Here is a 17,793-nt window from a genome sequence, read left to right as displayed (position 1 = left end):
TGAATAATAATAAAAGAAACGTCATGGGTCAGGGTCAGGTGTCAGATCAAAGCAGGGTTGCATCAAAGTGGGACGTCTCATCACTGGCAGCAGTTATAAAGTGGCAGTTCTAATTATGTCTCATTAATTACGTAACACACCAACTACACAAACACCATAGAAAATACACCACACAAAACTACACAAACTACCAATACAAGTCCTGGTGATGGTCTGCAATCTCTGATTGCTCTTTTTCTTGTTTATAATGTATATATTTTTATTTTTTGAATGCTGCATTGGAAACGCACCACATGATGCCTCCCTCGCCTCCCCCTACCCCTCCCACGGGGCTGCCAAGTTGGTTTCAGGCACATAGTGTCCTGATGAGCCAATATAGAGAAGAACACAAAAAACTCGCTCTCAAAGCCTTGGCCAATTCTGGGCAAGGCGAAAAGGTCTACTTTATGCACTAAATTTCAAATTTATTGGTTTATGCTGGAAATCAAACCTCGAGACAAAATAATTTGACGAAAGCAAGTGCACCACAAAGCTGTCATACCAGCCTGCGAATATCATCGTTTCGCGATATTTTAAATTTTATTTCATTGCATTTGACTTCGGGCGAGACTAACAGAAACCAATTAAAATCCACTGGCTTCTTGAGATGTATATTGTTTGGAATCGCACATGCCGGGGGAATAACAGTTCGCCTGTGCATTGAACGGGTATTTTCCACATCGGTCACAATAGCCTTAAGTGCTGTGTCTGTCCAATGCAGATTGGAACAGACATTTTGTTTCCTCTTCTTGTCTGTATGGACTGATTGCTTTCAAACTGAAAGGCCAGTGGCTTTTGTAGAGGAGGTTCATGTTCATGAAATTGCTCTTCTGTATTACAAACCTTTATTGCCTCTTACAGTAAGATTTTTTCCTCCAAGTACTTGGGGGCACAGGATTTCTCCATTCTGATGCTATATCTGCCAAATTGCAGAACCAATCTTACTTTGAACTCGATCTTCTGGCTTCCGATTCCCTTTTGACTCACACCACATATCCTGGCTGGTTGGTTAATTGTGAATGCAATGTTCCACTTTCATCCTTTGTCATGAAATTAAATTCCTTTGTCTGATTGTGTGATCAAATACATCACATGCCTTACACATAAAAATGACTTGTTTGAAAATGTCATGGCCCTTTTGACTCCACACAATGGAATGCAAACCAGTGAGAGCTTTGCTACACATCCTGTCTTAAATATGGCTGCATGGAGGCACTTGTAGGTACAGCATGTAAATGGCCGTTTAAAAAAAAAAATCAGAATTGATCAAATGAAATGTTGAACTACAGAACTCAGAAGAAACCACTCGACCCTATTTTAACATGTCTATACTATAAAAGGAGCCATGCGTCCATGCGTGCGTCCGCGCGTGCGTGCGTGTGATTTCCACCCATTGGTTGGACATTTCACCTGACTCAACCACAATTTGGAAACTATGGCTACCAATTTAGGAACCCTTTATAATTACCCTTAGAACCCTGTAGAATTACCTTTTAGAACCCTTTAGAACCCTCGAGAACCTTTTAGAACCCTTTAAAATTACCTTTTAGAACTCTTTAGCATTTACCCTTTCAAGCTGCACTTTTGCTGGAGAGGTTATGCAAGTTTCTATTGTTTCCGACTATTTTCTCTTCAAATTGTGAGTTGAACAGGCGACTGTGATGGGTTTCTGTGAAGTCGGTGATAGCATGATAGGGGAGCGGAAAGCGTTACATATTCTGTTGTTTCGAAAAGGGAATGCCTGTTTGCTTTTGTGAGCGGGAGGAGGGTGAGAGTAAAGATGGGACAGCTTTGGAAGTGGTTGGGGTTGAGGACTTTTGGTGGGAAGAGGAAGCATTGGTAGGAGGGAGAAGGCTTGAATTTGGAGAGATGCCTTACGGTTGGGAAGGGAAGGGTGAAGAGTTGGGGTTAGGGTGTGGGGTCGGGATAGCAAGGAAGGGAGGGAGTTGTGAGAGGGAGGCTAAGGCTGTTTTGTTTAGGCATCAGAATTGCATGTGTGAGTTTACTCACAGTAAAAATGTAATTGTGTGTGTGTGTGTGTGTGTCTGTGTGTGTGTGTGTGTGTGTGTGTGTGTGTGTGTGTGTGTGTGTGTGTGTGTGTGTGTGTGTGTGTGTGTGTGTGTGTGTGTGTGTGTGTGTGTGTGTGTGTGTGTGTGTGTGTGTGTGTGTAATGTGCTAGTATTTATAAAATATGAAGTCCTTAAGTTTTCTTTCAACTAGTAAGCCTATTCCTTCCTTCAACCTATTCCTTCCAGTAGTGAAATATGTTGTCTGTGAATGACTTCATTCACTTGCACTATGCCATTTGTCGTCATTTCCCCACCCGCAATACCTCCCTCCCTCCAGCATGGGTCGGTGGTTTGAACCACTTGCACGATTCCACATGTACATGAGAAAATTGCAAGTTCTTGTCTCCCCACCATTGTGGGAGAGAGGGGGTAATTTAATGCCCATGGCCTGGTGTTGGCTTAATAGTTAGGGTGGCAGGCTTGGGGTCTGAGGGTCCTGAGTTCAAATCCTGCTCGGCTGTTGAATTAATAGCAGGTGGGTTTGACTCTGCCTGTCATCCATCTGAGGTTAGCAAAATGAGTACCAGCTTGCTGGGATGATTGAGCCACTTGAGCATCTTGTGTTGGAGTGGTGACTCGCCCGGGTGACTATTTTGGTGGCACCGATGCTCAGTGCAGAATATGGGCCCAATGGATGTATGTATGGATGACCTGGTAGTCCAGTGATCAAGCTACAAAACGTGAAAGAATTGTTCAAATTTCGAATAAAGCACTAAAATTGATTGAAATATGACTTCGTAGATGCAGAATCATATAAGAGCAAGCCTGAAGTGCTTCAATTGGCATTTGAAATCGAACAATTCTTAACTGTAAGAAATGTATTTTTGTAATATATACTCGTCATAGAAGAATTTTCTGCTCTTTCTTGTATTCATAAATGTGATTTCTATGCTTTGAATATATTGCACATCATGAGTGGAAAATGATGATGTTGGAGTAATAACAATAGATGGAACTTCATGGAGATAGTGAACAACAGGATTTCCCCACATGGACAAAAGTGAAGTCTGAAAAACCCCCACAATTCAAGTACTGCTCCACCACACTCGAGGTAGAACTGATAGTGATGGGATATGAGGTCACTTCGGGAAACTTTCCACCCTATGTCCAAGTACTTGGTCAGCTTGTACCCTGAATGTTTACCATGGATCAGCTTCACTATGCTAGGTGGTTACCAGTGCACCTACGGGACATGCTGGCCATGCCTGAGAAACACTTTGACGTCTATGAGGCATTCAAAGATGGCAAGTTTGTTGTTCAGAATTCTGTTTTCGCTGATAGCACTAGACCACAACCACGAACAAGAAAACGCGATCATCAAAGGTGATGGAGGTGATGGAGGTGCTGTAGGACTTGGGGAAAACCCTTCAGTTCTAAGGTGGTGGATTATTGTAGGACTGGAGGTGGCAAGAGCAGTGAAATCATTTCGGAAGACTTTCTTGAACACCTAAAGTGGTGGCACTCCCTTCCATGAACAGACGTGTGGCGTTCAAAGGGCATTCGATAAGGATGTCAACGTCCGTGTGTCAGCTGTCGAGAAAATGGGAAACCCCTTCACTGAAGAGATAATGCACTTCAATAATCTAGATACAAGGGTTGTTATGCCTGCACGTGATGTCAAATCATTTGACCAAGCTCACCAGCAAGGCAATCAAAGTCTGAGGCTTACGTGGAGGAGATACTTCATCAAAGACAATCACTGACACCATTAAAAGGAATAATCTGCTTCTGTTTGGAACCTCTCAGAAAACACGGAGCAGGTTCCATACCAAGATCACTGCCCTCAACATTGCCTGCAATCTATTTGCCAGATTATACATTGCCTGACAAGCCAAAGAGGGCAATCTGGAGGAGTTCTCCAAGCATGAGAACCAGCCTTATCCTCCTTCTTTGTCTTCCATTGGTCGACTCAAAGTTGGACAGAAGTCAGAACTTCTCCACTACCTTGAAAAAGACACAGAACTGGAAGCACCAGATGTTGAGGTTAAAGATCTTGGATGGTGCTGCAATGATAAACATGCTGCCAGCAATAAACTACAAAACCTTCATGGACTATGTCAATTATCTTTGAGCTACACATACTTGGACAAGCACAGATTGTCAAATGGCTTGACGTTATTATGGACAGATATGTTGACGGCAGCTTGAAACAGAGCATCAGAGGGGCTTAGAGGTCAGGGAATTAGGAGACGAACGACCCAATTACCATCAAACTGGAACACATTCTTGCACAATGATGAAAGCAAAAATGACCTGTTTGCCTTTTTGGCAACGCACATTGAGAACGTGAAGACACCGGAAGGCACAGATATCCTTAGCACATACAACAAGGATGTTATCTGCCCACCTGTCATGGATAAACTGGGTATTGTGTCATGCAACCATGAAGAAACAGATACCATGGTCATCCTTCACACTGCCTTTGTCACAAGAAATGTCTATTCAAGACTAATGAAAAGAACTGTTGACACTGCTGTGGTGATCCTTGCAACAGCAAATGCACTGAAGATGAGCAAACAGGAGCTGTGGATTGCATTTGTGGTTGGAAAATACTCGATATATTCCAGCCCACACCGTTGCTAATTAACTTGGGTCGAGAACCTGCAAGGCATTGCCTTTCTTTTCACACTGTCACTGGATGTGGCACGGGTTTCAGCACTAGCTGGCTTTAGAAAGAGAACTACCTTTGAGACATGGAAAGCTTACTACGATGTGACACCAGCTTTTTGTACTCTTTCCACTCAGCCCCAAACAAATCTGAGGAGGATGCTGCATACATTGAAAGATTTGTGGTCCTGTTGTACAGATGCACATGCCCCCTCAGCAGAGTAAGCCATGCCTGCCAGGTGCTGTTTGCCCAGGGTACCAGGAGCATTGAGAACATACCCCCAACTCACGGTGCCATCCTGGGACACACAAAGAGAGCACCTTATCAAGCTGGATATGTCTGGGGGGCAGACCTTTGTCGCCAGGCAGGAGCTACTCACCCAAGAGGACTGGAGCTGGGAACCAACCACTGGAGGATGGTCACCAAAATGGCCAACACCACCAGAAGCAACCAAGTCATACCAAAAACTGATCCACTGTGTCTGCAAGAAGGCTTGCAGAGGACTGTGCAAGTGTTGTAAAGCCAGTCTTCTCTCCTCTGCACTCGGTGCCTGGGCTGGAAACTGCCAACAGGAATGAACACTGTGTTGAGAGAGCAGAAAGCTTTATATCCCATGAAAAAAACAATGCATATCTTTACTTTTTGAACACTTTTTAGGCGGGTTGCGTGCAATCAACCCGACTATTGATCAGATTGATATGTCCATCTCTGTCCGTCAACATTTTGGTTTCCGGGTGGTAACTCAACAGTACTATGGCCGATTGACTTCAAATTTAATATGGTGGTAGAACATGACACGAGCTTGGTTCGTTTCAAAACGTGGATCAGGATTCCAAAATGGAATGATCTCTGCGTTTATTTATCAATACAATTTGTAGAAAAAAAAAAAGGATTTCTTTTTTATTTCATGCCTCCTAATAGAATGAAAAGACATTTTAAACTGCCTTTAAAGTGAAAAATCCTCAACATACTGCCATGTAATATATTTACATATGTTTCACTAACTTTTGATAAATTACTTTATAAAATAATATTCAATAACTTGACCCTGTGGTAAGATCCAAAGTGGGGCTTCTTTTTATATGATTCTCCATTCAAAATTATATAAACGACCAAGCTTCATGATTTCTTCCAACATTTGAAGGATTTGTTTTGTAGCTTAACTGATGGAGTCTGACCCTGGGTACCCTGAGCGCGTATGCAGAATTTGAGGGAAATTGGCCAAGCAGTTTTCTATTCTGCAATTGTCATTCACAAGACCTACATACAGTATATACACATATGCATACGTAATCAAACGGAAGACCAAATATTGCATTGGAGTCATCAAAAGCAACCCGAATAAGTAAAAAGCAAAGATGGAGTCACATCAGGAGGAACCTCCATATGATTCGGGTTTCAGCCGCCACTCCACTACCCTCAAACCCATCCAGGCACAGCCAAGTGAGCCTTCCAGAAAAATTTCTGCAATAATTCACTTCTCCTTCGAGGGATAGACAACGAAATTGAAATAAAGAGTAAAAGAGATAAAAGAAAAGAAAAAGCAAGAATTGGAATGAATAAAGAGAATTGTGAAAAAGTAGAAGTGTGAAAGAGACATAGAACAAAGATATTGGGAAGAACCAGGACAGACAGATTTCAGCAGTTACTCCCCAGGTTCAAACACAGCAACAAGTACAAGCTACCAGACTTTCATCAGCAGGGAAGCACAGTCCACACAGCATCAGGATATCCATCCATTGGGACCATACTCTTTGCAGAGCATTGGTCATGTCATACATCTTTATAATGAGCAGTCTCCTTGGCTATTGAGCACAATCCTGGACGGGTCACCACTCCACCACAGGATACCGGCAAGCTGGCACTCATTTTGCCAACCTCAGAAGGATGACAGGCAGCGTCAACCCCACCTGGTATTAATTCAACAGCCAAGTGGGATTTGAACTCAGGATCCTGGGATCCCAAGCCCACCAGCCGAACCATTAAGCCAACACCAGGCATATCAGGATATGGTACAAACATAATCAAATGGAACACCTCATACTGCATTACACTCACACATACATAACAAGAATTTCGGATTTTTTTTGTATGATTATCCATTTTAATTCTTGCAAAGGTCAGACCTGAAGGCATAATGTTTAGAGCATCCAGTACGAGTCTCAGAGATCTGTTGTTCAAACCTGACCCAAAATGAGTTACACCAAAGACTTTAAAATGGTACATGCAGCTTACTTGCTTGACACTCAGTGTTTAAAAAGGAGATAGCAAAGACAAACAGCCATAGGTTGACAACCATTGCACAGGCTTAATGTGCCTATAATGGGCTTTGAACTTCCTTGCAAGGGAACTCATTATAAAGATGGATGACATGGCATTTTAATGTGAATATTTGTATATTTTAAGTAACTTTAGGTGTGAATGAAAGAAGAGTTTAAGTTTGTGTTTGATGTTTGATGCGCAGATCCGCAGCAGGCATACGGCTTTGGTGGCAGCACTGGAGAGATCACGCGAGTTGTGGAAAGACCTAACGGAGATGCAGGAATGGCTCAATCAGGCAGAGGAGGAGTATTTCGGAAAAGATCATGAGTACAAGGTTCCTACAGACCTGAGCCAGGCCGTGGCTGAGCTGAAGGTACGATGTCCCAGTTTGCTTATTCCTTTGTCTTGAGAAGTAGTTTGGACTTTGATGGCTCAGTTACACTCCAGAAGCTGATTCGACTGGAACTGGCCAGAAAAGTTTACTCTAATCAAATACAAAAATCCAAAAAACAAGATAGCCCACTTTGAAGTGGAGTATACTCCACAAAATACTGTGCATACCTGCTGGCCAAGGTATTGGTGTCACGTTTTTAGTCAGATCCTGTGTTATCAGGAATTCTCGTGAAAATCTGAACTATCATATCTGTTCGAACAACATATTAATCACAATATTTAATCCCAATGATCCCCAAAAATTGCGAAAACTGTAGGTCGGAAAATGCTCGAGCACAATCAACTTGTGGTTTTGTCAAAAAATGGATGAAGGCTTGCAGAGTCTGTTTTCAGCTCGAATCGTCTTCTTCAATGACTCACATGGGGCATGAGTACTCAGTTCTCAAATGCCCTCTCAGAGAGGGTGAGGCAACACTGGTCTGCACAAAGACCGTGAGACCCAGAGATTGATGACATCTCATGGTCTATTATTGCAGTCACGCGTCACTCCGCCTCCTCTGGAGGGCATTTTATCATCTGAGCACTTGGGTATTCTCTCATATTAAATGATGCTCTTGCATGATGCATCAATTAATGCTTTGTTAAATATTTTTTCAAGAATCATACAATTATTTGTTTTACCACCCTCTGTTGGAAATGCCTCACCTGTGCACTGTTTGTTGTGGTCAACTTGAGTTACCCAGTGTTGGGCTGGGATTCTGGGATTACCCAGTATTCAAGGGTTGAATGAATATCTGTAAGTAGATTAAACGGCAATTTATTTACGATCACCGCGGTCACACATCCGGTTGGCAACATCAACACCTGACTCAGTGACGCCATACTGACTCAATTCTCAATTGCTATGTGAACTCAATTGAACTCATGAAATTTATCAAAGTTATAACAGTATGGTATACTAAAATAATGATATTTTTTATTACCATCAATATAGTTGTTGTCTGTTATCATTTATTTTGACACCATGTAAGACATATCCTGATAAAATCAGTCTGGAATGATCAGAGAGCAGCAGTGTTTGTCTCCAGGAACATCTGGGTGGTGTTTGTCTCTGGACATGTCCAAGCGGTGTTTGTCTCCGGACATCTTGGCTCTGGGCACGTCCAGGTGGTGTTTATGTCCAGACGGGATTTGTCTCCGGACGCGTCCGGGCGGTGTTTGTCTCCTGATGTGTCCGAGTGGTGTTTATGCCTGGACGGGAGTTTGCCTCCGGACGAGTCGGAGCGGTGTTTGTCTCTGAACTGCTTGGCTCCAGACGCGTCTAGGCGGTGTTTGTCTCCGAACGTGTCTGGGCGGTGTTTATGGCTGGATGGGAGTTTGTCTCTGGACGTGTCCGGGCGTTATTTGTCTCTGAACAGCTTGGCTACAGACGCATCGAGACGGTGTTTGTCTCCGAAAGTATCCAGGCGGTGTTTATGTCCAGATGGGTGTTTGTTTCCGGACGTGTCTGGGGGGTGTTTATGTCTGGACGTGAGTTTCTCTCTGGACGTGACCGGGTGGTGTTTGTCTCCAGATGGCTTGGCTCCGGACGTGTCCAGGTGGTATTTGTCTCTGGGTTGTATGTATCGTATGGCTGGTAGAAAATGGATTTCAGACATTATTTTTTTCCATCTTCACTGTTATTCTATGCAGAAGCATTTTGATGAGACAGTATGAATTGTAATTAGCGCTTCTCCACACACCTGCCTTCCCTTCCTCTCACCTCTCGCTGCCTTTCCTTCCCCAACCCCTCCTCACTCTCCCTCCCACCTCGCTCTCCCACCCCTCCTCACCCCTTCTTCCTCTCTATTTCCCCCTCCACCTCCTCACTCTCCCCACTGTCTCTCCCCCACCCCTCTCTCTCCCCCCTCTTTGTTTCTCACCCCTCTCAGTTTTCCCATCAGCAAAGCGATGGGTGGTATTTGCTTGTGGGAAAATAAAATAACGATTTTTTAAAATTATCATCAATATAGTTGTTGTCTGTTATCATTTAATTTGACACCATGTAAGACATATCCTGATGCGATCAGTCTGGAATGATCTGAGAGCAATTCACATGAACTGCAATAGTAATGTTACATCAATACGGTGTGGCTGGGCCACCGTAGAAATGTATCACATTGTCAAAGCTCCAGAACATCCTAAAACATACAAATAAATGAAATAGATTACATTCTGTACTTGTTATCTTTATTGTCTCGAGAGAATGCTGCACTGTATCAGTTGTTTACTCGTTTACATTATCATGTAACCCAACAGAGATGCAGGAATGACTCAATCAGGCAGAGGAGGAGTACTTAGGAAAAGAAGAGTGCAAGGTTCCCACAGACACTATCAAAATGTCAATCCTGCACCAGGTTCTGTGCAGGACCCATGTGACATGACACACGCTGGCAGATGACCTTGCCCATAAAACCGATAAAACAACAAGATATCTTTGGCACTTAAACCGAAACTCTTGCAGAATGTCTCACATAATTTTCTGGTACTATCTTCCGCAGGAATTAAAGGTTTACATTACTTGCAAGGAGACGACTTGCATGACAATTGTTTTTTATGACCACCATGGACGCTCAGCCAGTTGGCAACAACGTTGATAGCTGATGTCATATGAGACTGTAGCTAGTTGACGTGGTGATTTCATCCGATTATCTCCCAAAACTTGCACCCTGAGCGAGTTTCCCAACACGGGCTGCATTTACAAAACTCATAATGTATATAAATTATCTTTATTATTATCTTCTGCTTCTCTTCTCTGATTTTCTTATTTTTGTTATTCTCATAAATAAATGTCACTTTCTGTCTGTGTAACACCAATCGCGCCAAAATACTCGGTCAATTGCCACCAAACTTGGCACACAGACCAAGTTCGACCTGGTGGTGAACATGGGCTTCTTGGTTTCATCTGTCGTCACAGGGATTCCGGAGGGAAGGTCCACAAAAATTATCTATGTAAATATGTATCATGCAGCGCCACCTGGTGGTGAAGGCATAGGGTATTACAAGTCAGCTGTGGAGGTAACTTGCAGTTTTTGTACTGTATAATCCCAGAGAGAGATAAGTCCCAAAGCCAACCTCCATCAGTCCCATTTGCTGCCATCCTTCTCTAACCCAGGCAGTGTATAGACAATGGGGTGTGTTATCACCAATCACGCCAAAACTACTGGGCCAATTGCCAGCGAACTTGGCACATTGACCGAGTTTGACCTCATGGTGAACATGTGCTACTTGGTCTGATTTTAAAATTGAAGGAATTTTTGTGTTTTAATTTTTTTCATCACAATTAAAAATAAATTTGTACAAAATAAATGTTTGCATTACGATTGGTGTAAATGATGACAACACAGCAAATCTGTGATGTAAATCTCTGTAACAACGTGTGGGGAGGCGAGCGTAGTGAGCCGATCCATGCTAGTCTTTAGTAACGTGTTCTTAAATGTCTCAGAAACATGAATCCTTTTTGTTTGCATTATCTGTGAAAAATGTGCATCAGAAAGGAAACCTTTCAGAAGTTGTTTTCATATGATTTTGTTGGTTAATGGAATTGGATCTGCAAGAGAAAAATTTTGCAGATACCTTTTTTGAAACATGCCAAACAATATGGGACTTTCAAAATGACATATGAATGTTAAGCAATACAAGGCCTTTTGTGCATGTGCTGTGTGTGTTTACACTGGCTTGGTTCTGCTCGATGGGCACTTTTAACCTGCCGTTACTAGCAGTTCGTAACATTTCCTGTTGATACAAGCGAGCAGCAACAGTGGATAACACACACACACACACACTCACACACACACACACACACACACACACACACACACACACACACACACACACACACACACACACACACACACACACACACACACACACACACACACACACACACACACACACACACACACACTCTCTTCTCCTTTTACCAATAAATGCAAAAATATAATTTATCTTGTGGCCCTGAAACCAAACCAAAAATATACATTTCTCATGGCACTTGTAGCCTTTACACCTCCAACCCCTTCTTTGTTCCTCCCAAATGTGATTTATCATGAATATCATCATTTCAAACTTACCCTGTGCACGGACAAGCCCCAGATAGGACTTTCCCATCAGTGTTAAGAAGCAACCAAACCAGATACGGTGTCTCCCTCTGGGAAATCTACCTGAATGTTGGTAATGACAGCATGAGTTTTCTGATTGCAGACGTCCATTAAATAAATCACGAAGCCTGCGGTATTCACACGAGGTAAATTTACATAGGAATGGAAAGCTAGTTCTTTGTAAAACCACCCGGACAATGGTTCGATGGATATCGGGGTCAAGCCGTCGCCGTGTTTGATGAGTTTGGTGGAGATTTGCCTTGGGAATTAATGCTGCAACTGCAACAAATACGATTTGGCGGGTGTGGTTTTGAACCAGTGGGCGTGTTAATTTGAAATAAACTACCCTATCCGTGCGCGAGATATTATCATGTTGAGCGGACCTGGTGTGGCTTTACTGCCTCGCCCTCAGCGAGCTTTGCGCCGGCACGGGACCCTCCCAGAACCATTTCCCACCTTCGGCTGACCATGGCACCGTGTTCCAAGGTACCGCGTGGCTTCATTCCTTGGCGCAACTGCTTACTTCAATTTATTGCCTTCTAGCGTAGTGGTGTTGACTGTGAAATTTCCTCCAACTGTTTTTGCACCGAAGGGGAAGAGTTTCCTTCTGACGACTAAGGTACTGTCGCCGGCGACGACAATGGCGAGCAAGACCTAGAATCCCGTGACAAAAAATCTCCCGAGTCAAAGAAACCTTCCAAATGACTACCGAGGTTTACATGTCTATGCACAAAACAGTGGGCGTTGTTGCCAATGCCTTAAAATTTACCGACGACTCAAAAGGAGACTCGATGTATTCTTACGTTGTTGCCGTTACGGCTGACATGACGATGTGGAAAGGTAACCATGTTTACGAGTGTGTATTTTCAAGACTCCCTGAATCGGCGCATGAGGACGACTGGGTGGCGAGCTCTCCTTCCAGGCCCTCGAAAGCTGTTTCCAGTCCTAAAGCGTTTTGTGTATTTTGTTATCGAGATTTTTGTCAGCGTCTATGGAACTGTACTTATCTTTTTTTCGTGTTGTGTTCATAACAGTTTTAGCGGGTAGTTGAGTTAGTTTATTGAAAGAAGCAGGGCGAGGCCTCGTGATAAGTTTAGCATGAAGTCAGTTGGGGCCTTGGGAGTACGGGGGGTGAAGAAGGTTGTAAATAGAGAGCGAAGTAGAAAGGATGAGGAATACGTAAAATGTTACAGTTGCTTAATGTGGGCCACATCAATAATGGGGGAAGCAGAGGGTTCTTATTTTGTTGTAGGAAGTGTGAGGAAATCGTCCACTTGAGGAAGGTTATTACCGGGTTGAAGGAGCACATCGATAATTTGCAGGAAGTAGCAGAATGTGAGAAATTTGCAGATAATAGTTGGTAACGGTTGTGGAGTGAGGTTGCTGAGGACATTGGTAGTGGTGACTGTGCAACGGGGGTGGGCGGTGGTGATGATGCAATGGGGGCGGGTGGTGGTGATGGTGCAATGGGGGCGGGCGGTGGTGACGGTGCAACACGGGTGGGCGGCGGTGGTGATGGTACAGTGGGGGCGCGCGGTGGTGATGGTGCAACGGGTGCGGGCGGTGGTGATGGTGCAATGTGGGCGGGTGGTGGTGACGGTGCAACGGGGATGGGCGGTGGTGACTGTGCAACGGTGCAACGGGGGTGGACGGTGGTAAGGGTGCAACGGGGGAGGGCGGTGGTGACTGTGCAACGGGGGCGGGCGGAGGTGCAACGGGGGCGGGTGGTGGTGGAGGTGCAGTGGGTGCAGGCAGTGGTGGAGGTGCAGCAATAGAAATTGGTAGACATGAGGAGTGGGAGACAGTTTTTGTGGGTGATGAGATTATTGGGTAGTTGATCGAGTCGGAAAAAAAAAAATTCGAAATTTTTTTTCCGATTACAATTTTTTTTTTTTTAATCTATGATCTACCCTTATTTGTTGGTCGTGGTGTCGGTCTGTCCGTGTGTGTGTTTGTCGGGGGTTTTTGACTCCCTTGCAGTTGTTCGATTTTGATGAAATTTGGGTGGTAGGACCAGTTTCTGACCTCGTTGTGCCGCGTCGGTACTGGTTGCCAACGCCCCTTTGGTGGCCAAAGCAATGGGACTGAAATTTTTTAAAAATCATAAAAAATTTATTTTTTCGAAAATCAAAAATCAGGCCACGAGCGACTGTGGGCAGTACATTCAGCCATATTGTCAAAAATTTCCAGCCGGATCCTATGAAAACTGTCAGAGAAGATAGACTTTGAATGAACCTGGTCGAAAACAATAAAAAAACGAAGTTCGTTATATCTCAGAGACTATGGGTCAGATATACATGAAACTGGTATGGTAGGTTCATGGTATGTCCTAGTTATGTGTGAGAAAGAACCGTTGCTATGGACCCCTCCGTTGCCTAGCAACGGCGACTACCCATGTCCGCCTCCCGGCTTGTTTAATATGTAGATTCTTATTCTGCAGGAAGAATTGAAGACCCAGAATTCTGTGTAGTTTTGCAGGAGTGGCTTTTAGGGACATTGAAGGAAGGGTAAACAATATTGTATTGGGTCACGGCAGGAAGAAGTTAGTTGTGGTACACCGAGGTGCGAATGATGTCGGGAAAGTTTACTCAGAGGTTTTGAAAAATAGACACAGGATATTGGGTAAGCAGCTGAAAGCAAAGGGTTGTGAGGTCATGTTTTCTGGGATCCTCCCAAGATTAGGAAACGATATAGAAATTTTGTGCAGAGCAATAGACGTCAACCAATGGCTGGAAGAATGGTGTCAGGAGGAAGGTTTTACATTTAGGAAGCAGTGGGAATCGTTTCGGGGACCAAGGGAGTGTTTCGGGAATGATGGCTGTATGTTAAATAGAAAGGGAGCAGCAAGGTTTGCAGTGGGAATTGAGGAAGGAATTCAGGCTGTTTTAGGTCAGCGGAGGGTGGGAAGCTATAAAGGAAGGAATGGATGAAGTATTTGGGACGAGTATGGCCAGGCAGGAAAATATAATTTCAGGAAGGGAAAAGATAAATATATTCTATACCAATGCCAGAAGTTTAAATAATAAGATGGAAGAGATTGAAGCCAAAGTAGATAGTGAGGAGTACGATATAGTTGCAGTGAGTGAGATGTGGTTTGAGGAGGAGAGTAACTGGAGGACAGGATTACAAGGCTACAAGGTGTATCGGTGTGATCGGAAGGAGAGAATATGAGGAGGAGCAGCAATCTTGGTAAAGGACAGCATTGCATCAAGAGAAAGGGGTGACATTAAGGAAGGAATAAATGTTGAGGATTCTGTGTGGGTCGAGATTAGAGATTGTAAAAACAGTAACATACTGGAAGGATGCTTTCATAGGGCTCTTGGTGGGAAGGTTGAGGAGGAAGGTGGAGTTCATGAAGAATTTAAAAAGGCATGTGGTAAGGGAAGAGTATTGTTTATGGGGGATTTTAACTTGCAATGGATAGATTGGGTCCAGGAACAGGGAAAAGGCAGAGCAGACGAGGATTTCCAAGTTTTATTCCAAGATTGCTTTTTATCCCAGTTTGTAGATAAGCCCACGAGGGGGAGTGCAGTGTTCGACATCCTTTTAAGTGACTATCCCAATATGGTGCAGGAGGTGGAGGTTGGGGAACATTTAGGAGCAAGTGACCATAACATTGTGTGTGCAATGATTCTGTTGAGGGTTAGAGTTCAGAATAGTAGGGTAAGGCTATTAGATTTCAGGAAGGCAAACTTTGAGGGTATGAGGAGAGAGTTGGGTGATGTAGATTGGGAGACTCTAACAACAGGACAATTAGCATCAGAGAAATGGGAAACTTTCAAGGACCAAATGTGTGGAGTGCAGAGTAAGTACATTCCAATGAGGTGTCAAACTAGAAGTAGAAAGAGACCAGGGTGGTTGAGTAGTGAGATAAGGAATGCTATTAAGGAGAAGCAAAAGGCATTTATTAGGTTTAAAATAACAGGACTGGAGTTAGATTTATATCATTATCGAAGTAAACAGAGGCAACTGAAGAAAATAACTCGGCAAGCCAAAAGAGAGTCCGAGAAGGACATGGCTAAGCATATTAAACATAATAACAAGGCTTTCTTAAAGTATATCAGGGGAAAAGAACAGGTTAAGACCAGTGTGGGCCCATTGGGGAATAGCACCGGGAGAGTGGTTAGTGATGAAAGTGAGATGACAGGCTTATTAAACAGGTATTTTTCTTCAACTTTTACACAAGAACAGTCAGGAGAATTGCTAATAGCTGAGAGTATCTATCAAGGTGGTGAGGAAGAGCTTTTACAGAGGATCCAGGTTGGAGTGGAGGAAGTAAAGGAACAGCTAATTATCTAAGAGTAGATAAGGTTCTGGGTCCCGATAATATACAACCGAGAGTATTGAGGGAGGTGGCTGAGCAGGTAAGCGAGATGTTAACGGATATTTTCAATAGTTCACTGGAGTCAGGACAGGTACTGGAGGATTGGAGAGTAGCAAATGTAACACCATTATTTAAGAAAGGATGCAGAGAAGAATTAGGAAACTCCAGACCTGTTAGTTTGACTTCAGTTGTGGGGAAGGTGTTGGAGACATTAATTAAAGACCAGATGAGGAACCATTTAAACAAATACAAACTAATTAAAGGTAGTCATCATGGGGTACCACAGGTAGTTCCTGTTTAACAAATCTTTTAGAGTTCTATGAAGCAGCTTCTGATTGGGTGGATGAGGGAAAGGCAGTGGCCAATAGTATATCTAGACTTTAAGAAGGCATTTGATAAGGTACCACGTCGGAGGTTGTTAGCCAAAGTGAGGGTTTGCGGAGTGGCTGGTCAGGTAGTTAATTGGATTGCAAACTGGCTTAGTGGTTGGAAGCAAAGAGTGGCTGTGAGTGGGAGGATGTCTTGCTGGGAGGAGGTAAGTAGTGGGGTCCCTCAGGGATCAGTACTCGGACCATTACTATTCATTATTTACATCAACGATTTGGATAATGGGGTAAAGAGTAAACTTCCCAAATTTGCGGATGACACAAAGCTTGGTGGTGAGGTGGATCACAGAGGGGATCGTGATCAGATGCAGGAAAGTATTGATACTTGTATAGATTGGGCAAAAGATTGGCAGATGGAATTTAATCTGAGCAAGTGTAAGGTGTTGGGGATCCGAAAGAACAATGAAAATAGAGGTTACAGGATGTAAGGGGTAATTTTGGAGCATGTCACACAGGAGAAGGATCTGGGGGTGGTAATAGATACGGGAGGTTAGCAGGTAGCACAGGACCAGGCAGCTATAGGTAAAGCAAATGGGGTTTTAGGCTGTATCATGAGAGGGATCAATTATACATCAAAAGAGGTGGTGTTCACATTGTACAGGAATTTAGTGAGGGCCATATCTCGAATATTGTGTGCAGTTTTAGTCACCACAGTTATGGAAGGACATAGATGCCATAGAGAAGGTTCAGAGTAGGGCAACTAGATTGATTCTGGCCTGAGCTAGACTCATCTTTGAGGAGCGGTTGAAGGAGACAGGGCTTTAGTCACTAGAAAGGGAGGCGGTTGTGAGGAGGTATGATGGAGATGTTTAAGATAATGAAAGCTATAGATAAAATAAGTGCAGATGAATTATTCAACAGAGTAGAAAGTGACAGAACCAGGGGCCATAGCCTGAGAGTAAAGAAGAGGAGAGTTAAGATGGATGTAAGGCAGGGGACTTTCACTCAAGAGAGTAGTTAATGCATGGAATGGTCTCCCTGAGAAGGTAGTGGCAGCAGAAAAAGTACATACGTTTAAATTAGAATTAGATTGATGCCTGGAAGTTTTGGAGATCGAGGGATATGCGGATGTTGATAACTTTTAGGTAGTTTGAGTATTGATGGGTGATTGTGTACGGAGTGCTGTTGGTGGGGGTTTTGTTAAGGGGTCTTGTGTGGTTGATGTGTGTTTTTAACCAAGCCCATGCCCCCTCTCTGAGGGGAAGAAAAAAAAAGAAATAAAGTAATAAAAAAATTTACAACAAAAACAAAAAACTACAGCAGCAACAACAAAAAAAACTACAAAAACAAAAACAAAATACAATTTTTTTTCTTTCATTAATTAAAATGATCTTGGGTTGGTGTGGTGTTCACGCAGGCATGATGGGCTGAATGGCCTCCACCTGTGTTGGATTTCCTTGTTGTCCTTGTTGTAATGCCGCAAGGTACAAAGTCCACTTACTGACGGGGATGATCGGAGAGGTTGGGTAGAACGTGCTGGTCCACAGGCCTTGCACGGGCCCACATCGTTGGAGGTTTTTTTCAGTATGAGCTGCAAGATTTCTCATCTTTCTCATCTCAAGTCTGAACTCTC

At 43.5% G+C, this 17,793-nt stretch overlaps 1 protein-coding gene across 6 annotated transcripts in view; it reads left to right on the top strand.

Annotated features, from left to right (window-relative positions):
• Nucleotides 1–17,793, top strand: part of LOC147010706 (dystrophin-like) — a 1,018,488-nt gene that overhangs the window by 379,695 nt on the left and 621,000 nt on the right. For all 6 annotated transcript variants that reach the window (XM_085859617.1, XM_085859614.1, XM_085859615.1 and 3 more), the window contains one exon: nucleotides 7,181–7,351. In XM_085859617.1, the coding sequence (XP_085715743.1) occupies nucleotides 7,181–7,351 (171 nt within the window). The remainder of the gene's footprint in view (nucleotides 1–7,180; nucleotides 7,352–17,793) is intronic.

Source organism: Eptatretus burgeri, chromosome 16, assembly GCF_056783735.1.
Source record: "Eptatretus burgeri isolate ZD-2024b chromosome 16, Ebu_testis_v1, whole genome shotgun sequence".
Classification (NCBI taxonomy): Eukaryota; Metazoa; Chordata; class Myxini; order Myxiniformes; family Myxinidae; genus Eptatretus; species Eptatretus burgeri.
This window is presented reverse-complemented; position numbering and strand designations above follow the sequence as displayed.